General features: G+C 28.2%; 1 protein-coding gene across 2 annotated transcripts; it reads right to left on the bottom strand.

Moving 5' to 3' along the window:
- Positions 1–4,704: 4,704 nt before the first annotated feature.
- LOC102596215 (HVA22-like protein e) lies at positions 4,705–6,142 on the bottom strand. 2 transcript variants are annotated; one of them, XM_006347559.2, is made up of 6 exons: positions 6,061–6,142; positions 5,937–5,963; positions 5,718–5,840; positions 5,191–5,322; positions 5,121–5,130; positions 4,705–4,883 (listed from the first exon to the last, which is right to left on the bottom strand). In XM_006347559.2, the coding sequence occupies exons 1-6, from the start codon at positions 6,105–6,107 to the stop codon at positions 4,872–4,874; spliced, it is 351 nt and encodes a 116-aa protein (XP_006347621.1). In that variant the 5' UTR covers positions 6,108–6,142; the 3' UTR covers positions 4,705–4,871. The 2 variants fall into 2 exon arrangements, with proteins under 2 accessions (XP_006347621.1, XP_006347620.1); XM_006347558.2 differs by having other exon boundaries at positions 5,121–5,322.
- Between the last annotated feature and the right edge of the window lie 2,942 nt (positions 6,143–9,084).

Here is a 9,084-nt window from a genome sequence, read left to right as displayed (position 1 = left end):
AAACATCCAATTTTATACAAATTGTTCAGTTTTGTATAAATTCATTTATACATTGTAATTTGTATAATAAGATCTGTATTTGTATAATTATAAGTGTATAGGAAGAAAATATATGCATTTGTATTTGTATATACACTTTTCTCTCACTTTATACAAACACAAACCCATTTTATACCAAAATGTCTAAAATGGCTAGTTTGTATACCGAAAATGGCTAATTGTATATCGAATCAGATGGCAAATAAAAGGGATGTTTGCTGCGAATTACAATTAAAATAAACTATGTCTATAGCATTTAATTTGAATTAATAGTTTGCTATTTCATACAATTTCCCTTTTTTTTTATCATATGATATATTGCACTAGTCCTTTTAGCAGGACTTTAACACTAGAAAATAGGACTTCAAAAATTTGTGATCGTAAAATTAGATAAATGTAGAACTTCCAGTAATTTTTAGTAATATACATATGAAGATTTATTTGTGTAAAAATTATGCAAACCACATAGTGTAATAGATAAATTACATCATATCCCTAATCTTTCATTAATTACAAAAATCCCTTCTTTTTTATACCTTTCGGATACATAATTGTGAGGATAGATACATTAATTTAGACACTTTTGTTATCAGTTTACTGCGCTAAATAAGGGACTAAAAACAGAAAATATTATTGAATCCCACAAATCAAGCGTACGTTTCTTTCTTCTAACAATCAGTCGTTCACAAAAAGGTAACATAACTAGGAAATTAAAATTTCAAATTGTCAAATTGTGTCTCCTTGTTCTTCCAAAAACAACAGAAGCTTGATTCAAAAAAAATTGCAGCGAAATTTTGTGAAGATTCATAATGAATATTTCGATATTGTTAAGGCATTCGGAAATATGGGAAAGTGATGTTAGGTACGAGCGATACAGAAGTGATGGGATAGCGGTTGGGAAAAATATTTCATTCATGAACCTTATTTTCGCCATTGCAGTTGAGTTAAAAGATATGATAACAAAAAGTATGTGAACAAATAATCTTGTGATACACAGATCGTATAACTTTCTTTGTTTTTTTGAATTTGTTTGTTACTATATTATTCATGATACACTGTTATTTGCAAATTATATTCAGAATTAGGTTGCATCTTATGTATTGGGTGTTGCATCATATGTGTAAGGTGTTTAGATTTGTGTATCATTGCTTGATAATTACAAAGTATCATATACATTTGAAATACTTCTTCGTTCTTTTAATGTATCAAGGAATAGAAACGAATAATTGTGGTACACAGGTGTGTTTTGTATCATTTTTTTATATGTATCTAAAACATGTAAAACTGTGGGGACAATAATATGTATGATAAACTAAGAGTATATATGATCCATTGAGCTGAGTTATAATAATGTATCTTGAAGTGTAATATTTTTTTGGAATGATACAATAAACATTAAATAATAAATATATTTGGTACAATTGCAACTATGTATTAGTGTGTTATGCAGTTCCAATGGAATCAATGCCGAACAAAAGTGATTGTTCAGTTCCAGAAAGTGTTTGGAAGAAGTTGTCTTGCCACCAAGATATAAAAGAATGCCGAGTAGATCAAAGAAAAAAAAAAGGAGAATCCAGATGAAAAACTAACAACAAACACGAATTGTTGTGGGCGATGTGGACAAAAAGGTCACAATCGAAGAACTTGTACTTTCTTCCCAAAAGAGTCTTGATCAATACTTTTTTGGAGTACTTTATTTTTTAAGATCTAATAATTCTCAAATTATAACATTTTTTCCCAGCTGTTACAAATGTTTACATTAAAAAGTACTTTTAGCTTACTAATTTCTGATTCAATAAATTGAAATGTTATGTTTTCCAATTTTGCCTATATTTTTTTATTGTTAATTTCTGATAAAGTGAATCGGGTATACATATTGTGTATTGTTTTGTGTTTGATACAAAGTTATTTTTAAAATATACATTGTATTGGTTAAGTAATTAATGTATATGTAACCGCTAATAAGTACTAAAAATACTATTACATTGCAATGATTTGTTCAACATAATGAATTTGATACTTAATTCTTTGAAAAAAATTGTATCGGATAATATAGTATCAAGTGTTATGATATGTATCGTATAAGAGTTGTGATGTGTATCGGATAAGAGACATAATGTTAAAAGGTACTAAATATATTACAAATTAAGAGGATTGTAACAATTGTAAATATATAGTATCAGGTTTTATGAGACACATCAATTTGTGATTTTGAAAGTATGATAAATAATAATTGTGTATCATATACATAATATATTTTTTGATAAATTTGTATCAGCTTATAATATAGTATCAAGTGTAGTTATTTGTACCAAATTTATAAGAGACATAATGTTAAAAGGTACTAAATATATTGAAAATTAATTGATTTGTATCAAGTATAAAAATATAGTATCAGGTGTTGTGATACACACAAGTTTGTTATATTGAACGTAATCGTCTATCATATACATAATAATTTTTTGGAAAATCTTGTATCTGCTAATAATATAGTATCAACTATAGTGATGTGTACTATACTTATAAGAGACAAAATTTAACAAGGTATTAAATATATTGAAAACAAAATGAAAAGCGAAATAAACAATTTTCAACATAAAGACTTTTCACATTTAGAAGTAGTATCTTCAAAAGGGAAGAAATACTTAAAAACACTAATTAATGTATCTTAAAAACAATAGATCATCAACAACTGTCGGTGAATCGATACATAAAAATCTATTCTACATTAACAAGATCATCTTTTGTTGGTGGAGTGTAGTCACTCTTCGACCTTGTAGGATCATCATTCTCGCTAACATATCCCGTCTCGGCCTTGTTGAGACCATACTTTAATAACAATGTTGCATATCTTGTGCGAAGATAGTCACTTCGAAAATCATTAGATGGCATGTTGATTTCATCGCTCAGAAATTCAAAAAAAGACATTCCGCAGTCACTACAAAAAAGAAGAAGATACATTATAAAAACAGATCAAATGTGTAAGTAAAGAAAAATTGATTCAATAGTTGCAGACTGTCACTTTCTTATTGCATAATATCTTGAACAAATTCCACCTCAAACGAATGTTGTGGATCCAATAGTTCAACAAGGGAAGACATAAATTTAAAACAAAATAAATAAATAAATACTAAAATACATGGTTCAAAATACATACACTGGATAGTGTAGGTCGAGATATGGCAGCGACAACCTTTCTACCTCTTTTTTTTTGTTGTTTTTCAACCTTTGCTTTCGATGATGCAGGTTGATGCAGGTACTTCCTTTTTCGCTTTTGCCTTCTCTGAACTTTGATTTACCATTGTTAAAGGATCCTGCAACCTTTTAGATCTGTTTTTTGTCCATTTGGGATTATTAGAATCGAAGATTCGATTAGTATTAGGTGTAACTATTTGGGTAATCCCAATGCTAAATGAAGGAGCATCCATATGTATTAAACAAAATGATGAAACAAGAAAAAACGAAGAAGATGAAAGTACCTACAGATCTGAAATTAGTTGAATGGAGAGAGAAACCTCTAATAATTCAAATTTTGATTAATGTGGTAACTGATTTGATTATGTGAGTGAAAAGAGGGAGAAGTTGAAGGAGTAAATATAGGAGTTAAAAACGTGAGTTAGGAGTGGAATGAAATAATGTATCCGGCAGTTGGGTTTTGAGTGAACAGAAGGGATTTTCGTATTATTTTAAAATGGTAGGGAAATATTGAGAATACCTCAACTAATGGTGTATACTTTGGTAATTTTTCCTTTATTTGTGGATGTTTAGAATGCTTATTGGTATCTTTAATAAAAGTTGGATTAAGTTGCACGGATTAGACTATAACGGATTGTTTAGTCTAATATTGATCTAATTTATCTTCACGCAGTCAAATTTTAATTCATTTTAGTATGTTCAAATTTAATTCAGACAACTCATTTACCACCCTGATCTAAATAGTGTCTATAGTGATTTTCTCTTTGGGCTGAAAGACAATAATTGCTTTCTGCTTCACTAAGATTTGTCTCGTCAAACCGACATCTTTTACCAAGTAAAAACAGAATCCAAGAACTCAAAGAAAGGAAAATAACAAAGAAAAAAAGAGGTCAAGTTATATGCATTAATGGTGCAAACAATATTCTATAATTTATACAATTACATCACTCATTACATAATTATAGATAAATTGCTTTTATAAACAATACTTAGTAATTGAAAATTTGATAAAAATGATAATTGATTTGCTATTATATAACACTACTCACTGATTGTGAAAAATACTGTTCTTGGTTTAAGTTAGAATAGGTTATATATAGTTCCACATTAGTTGGTGAATGAACAGATAGTGTGCTTATATAGATTCTCGCGAGATAGCTTTTGTAGTTGAGTTATACGCCAATGTCATATATTTTTATGCTATCAGAGTTAGATTATTCTCCGTTTGATACCCCAGTCTACTTAGAATGGGTTACAATCTCACATTAATTAAGGAATAGACTGATGATTTGCTTATATAGATTTAGACAATCCTCCCTTTACTGTTTATCTAAGCATGTAATGAATGAAGCATTCAAATTTCAAAATTACAATGAAAATAACCAACCATACACATTAGAGAAACCGACCAGCTAATCTTAATTTTTTATTTTTTATTTTGAATTGTAAATTAAAGAGTACAAAAACATATCAAAGCTCATGTTAGATACTAATTAATACATAACATTCATATTAGCAAGCAATGTCTATTTGATCTACAACAACATAACTACATTATCTTGATGTGGCACATATCCACATAATTAAGACCATTCATTGCCTAATTTGATGCTGCATCCATCCTCAATGACTTTAAATTAATGATCTCCCTGTCCCAAAAAAAAAAAAATACATTGAAATGATCAAGTCAAACAATTAATCACATTCACTTTAACTAAAGTTAATAAGCTAATAATAATTCCTTCCATTATCCTCCTTTACTACTTTTTCTTTTCTTTTGTATCATTCTTTTAAAGTGAAATTTGTCATGGAGTATTTTTATTATTAATAGAAACAAGAAAATAAAAAATAAAAAAAGGGAAAAAGGGAAAAAGTTAGAATTTCACCTTCTTGAGGGTGATGTAATCCACAATTTTGGTTTTGGTTTTTCCATCTGGAGATTGAGACTTGTGGTGGATATATGAAGATCCATATTTCTTGATGAGTTTTTCCCTCACAAATTTGTTATATATAAAAGCAGCTCCTCTGAATTGGGGAAGAACCAACCATGCCACCATTCCCAATTTCACCTCATACCAAATTGGTATCCTACCAATATATGCATCCAAATTAACATTCACAATTAAATGGACAATCTCGTACACAGAACATTTTTCATTAGTAGGGTCCGAATAAGAATCACACCCCAAGAGGTGTAAAACATGATTTTCTCACTTATTTTTCACTGAACCAGTTCATTGAGAAAACGTATAATGCTAACAAATTCTCATCCAATTAAGATTCTCACCTATTCAATCTAGATATGTATGTGGAGATCGCTACTGAACATTTTTCAATAGGAAATTTCAATGGAAAATAATGAATGTACGTAGACAACCTACGCTAATGCAAGTTAGCCTCCATTGTTACATATAAGTTGAATTAAAATCAATTTTTTTTTACTCGGAGGAACAATTGAAATGCTTAATGAATTAGTTAATTACCATTGTAGAATAGGTTGAAGAAGCATCTCCATAAGAGTAAGAAAAGAGTATAGAATCCAATATGCAAGCCATTGTTCATCATCCAACTTTGATGTGCTCTCTATTGCTACTACTGATGCATATCTACACAATAAACCAAAAAAAAATAAAATTAAACTTTTCATACTGGATAATTATATATAAAAACAAATATTTTATATAAACAGATGAATTACTTACAGAGGATAGAGTAACATCACCACTGGCCTGCATATTTATTCAAAAAGAAAATCAGAATAATTATAAGTTAAACTAAAAAGATTAATTAAGCCTTGGTTAAGAAATGAAAGAAGTTAATTAGTACCCGGCTAGAGCATGTAGATGAGTAAGCAAAGCCCACAATTTGCTCATGATTTATGGTCTTTAATTAATCTAGCCAATTTTTGTAATTTGGATTTCAATAATTGATGGAGACAACATATTTATAGTGTCAAAAATGGCATTTGATTCTGCTCTTTGACGTGACGTTCTAGGTTTTCCACCGACCAACTCTATTTACAACTTTACGTACCGACACGATCTAAGTTTTCTTAAACCAAATCTAACATAATAAACTCACACTCAAGATACTGATCCAATAAGTAATTAGCGAAATTTCGCAAATAGTCACTAAAAATAACTTACTAATTAGGCTTCGTAGCTATAGTTTATTAATTACGATTCATAGTTATATGTTACAGGGAGGAGAGAGGCGAGCAAGAGAGGGCACAGAGTGGAGAAAGGTGAATTGTATTTATATATTTGTTGAATTGCATATGTATAATTGTATATATGTAGCAAATATACATATGTATTTGTATATCTGGCGAGTGAGATTAGGTGAGGAAGAGAAGTCAGAGAGTGGAGAGATCAGAGGGGAAATTGTATTTGTATATATATCATATAATTGTATATGTATATGTATAAGAGTGGAGAGAGGCGAGATAAAAGGAGAGAGAAGAGAAACAAACATAATTATAGCTAAAAGAGACTCACAATTAATTCAAACTATTACCACGAGGTGCAAGTTTCTTAAACGTCTTTATGGGATTTACTAAAGAAATGTACTACATTAATTTGTTGTGTAATGGCATAAATAGTCCCTCCGTTTTAATCTGTTGGTAATCTGAATTTGATTTAACACGTAGTTTAAATAAATTAAAAATAAAAATAAAACAAAAGAATGGCATAACCAATAATTAAACATACTTGCTTTGTTCCTTTTTACATGTCATTCTTACTATAAATAGTTGGTTCATAATACTTGTCATTTCATAAAATTAATGCATAAATTACAATATTCTTCCTATTTTACCCTTGTGAGTTACTCCCTCTGTCCCTAATTACTTGTCCACATTTTCTTTTTTAGTTGTCCCTAATTACTTGTCCATTTTGGCATATCAAGAAAGGACAAAAACTATTTACCTATTATACCATCAATTAATTACTTTGAAAAATGTAGAACTTCTTGAAAATCATAAGTTTTTAATTCATCCACTTCATAATTAATAGGGGTGAAATGCTAAACTCACTGTGTCAATTATTATTTTCTTAATAGGTGTGTTTATTTAAAAGTGGACAAGTAATTAAAGATAGAGGGAGTATTAGCCTTGAAAATATACACTTGACCAACATAGAAAAAACTAAGTGAATAATTCATGTTCATTGATTGAAAAATTGACTTAAAAAAATTAAATAAAAATAAAATAATAAATTTACTTAATTTCTTAATATATTGAAATAAAATAGTAAAATATAAATAGAAACGGAAGTATCAGCTTCCTCAATGCTGGTGTTTAATTATTTATATATGAATATGATGATGGCATTTCCCAAGAAGCGAAGTCACGTGATCATGTTATCGATGAAGTGGTCGGTGAGAGGTTCCATTCCTTTCTAACCAACTTTTAATTCTAGGTATGCACTTCTTTCGTTTTATAATATTATTTGCCTTATCTTGATTTCTCATTAAGAGTGTATCCGTTAAACTAAGTGTCTGTTTGAATTGACTTAAAAAAATAGCTTTTAAGTTAAAAATAAAAAGTTAAACTAGAATAACTTTTAAGTCAAAAAATAAAAAGTATGAAAAGACCTGTTTTTGGTTTTTAACTTATTTTAAGTCATTTTGGACCTTGCCAAACACTCCTTAACTTATTAAAAGTTATTTTTGAATTATTTTAAGTTATTTTTTATATTTGTCAAACATTTCCAGAAGTCAAAAACTAACTTAAAAGTAGGTTTGACCAACTTTTAAGTCAATCCAAACACCCTAACTTCAATAATGATATTTTGAAATTTTAAATTTAATTTTTATTATTTTATCTGGTTATTATATATTTTTATAAATATAAAATAAATTTTCTCAATTTTTTTAAAATTGGACAAGTAAAATGAATTATTTATCTTTGATACGGGAGCGAGGGAATATGAAATTGAAGAGTCAAAAAAATTAATCAAAATTGCGGATAATCAAACTAGGTGTCAACATACAAGTGTCCCGTTTTTTGGTTAGGGTTGATGAAAGAGAGTTTGAACAAAGAAAATTGACAGATTCAATTTTATCGAACCACTAATTTATCACTTGGAAAAAGTAATTGATATATGAAATTTAAGAATTTTTTTTTATTAAATTCGATACTAAATTCTTTACATATCTCATATTATGTGAGTTACTTATATACAATTCAAGATGCTTGATTTAAAACATGATTTTAAAGATTTAAAACCTATTATTCCAACTTTGGATTATGGAGAGACAAAGAGCTTCAGAGTTATAAGACGAGTAGAGGTTTCTTTAAATACAATTAAATTTTGAATATTGAATTCAACCTACATATCTCAAAATTTGTGAAATTAAATTACTTGTAGTTTAACTTAGTCGATTAAAAAAATTTCTTATGCTAAAACGGTCTTTAGCTTAAAATGAATGACAAATAAATTGAACATGAAAAAGAGTCTTACAACCTCTTAATTATACATAATGTGCACTTCACATTGATCATAAGATACAAGTTACATGAACATAATCTCCACAGCTCAAGGTGCTTGGGAGAGCCATTTTAAATATTTTGGTTATCCAATCATTATGTAATGGGCCGGAATGATTACTTGTTTTTTTTTAAATTATTTTATCTATTATTTATTCGGTTTTATTTATTTTTTAAAAGTCATTCAATTTTATTCAATAAATAACTTTCATAGTCATTCAACTTTACTTATTTCATTTTCATGATCATTTTAGTAGAAAAATACAATTTTCAAAAGAAAGTTATTTAAAAAATTAAAAAATTAATTAGTAGTTAGATTTATTTAGAATCCAAACAACTAAATTTGATCCAATTCTTGACTT

Source organism: Solanum tuberosum, unplaced genomic scaffold (assembly GCF_000226075.1).
Source record: "Solanum tuberosum cultivar DM 1-3 516 R44 unplaced genomic scaffold, SolTub_3.0 scf00093, whole genome shotgun sequence".
Lineage (NCBI taxonomy): Eukaryota > Viridiplantae > Streptophyta > Magnoliopsida > Solanales > Solanaceae > Solanum > Solanum tuberosum.
The sequence above is the reverse complement of the archived record's forward strand: the minus strand, read 5'-3'. Positions and strand labels throughout refer to the sequence as shown.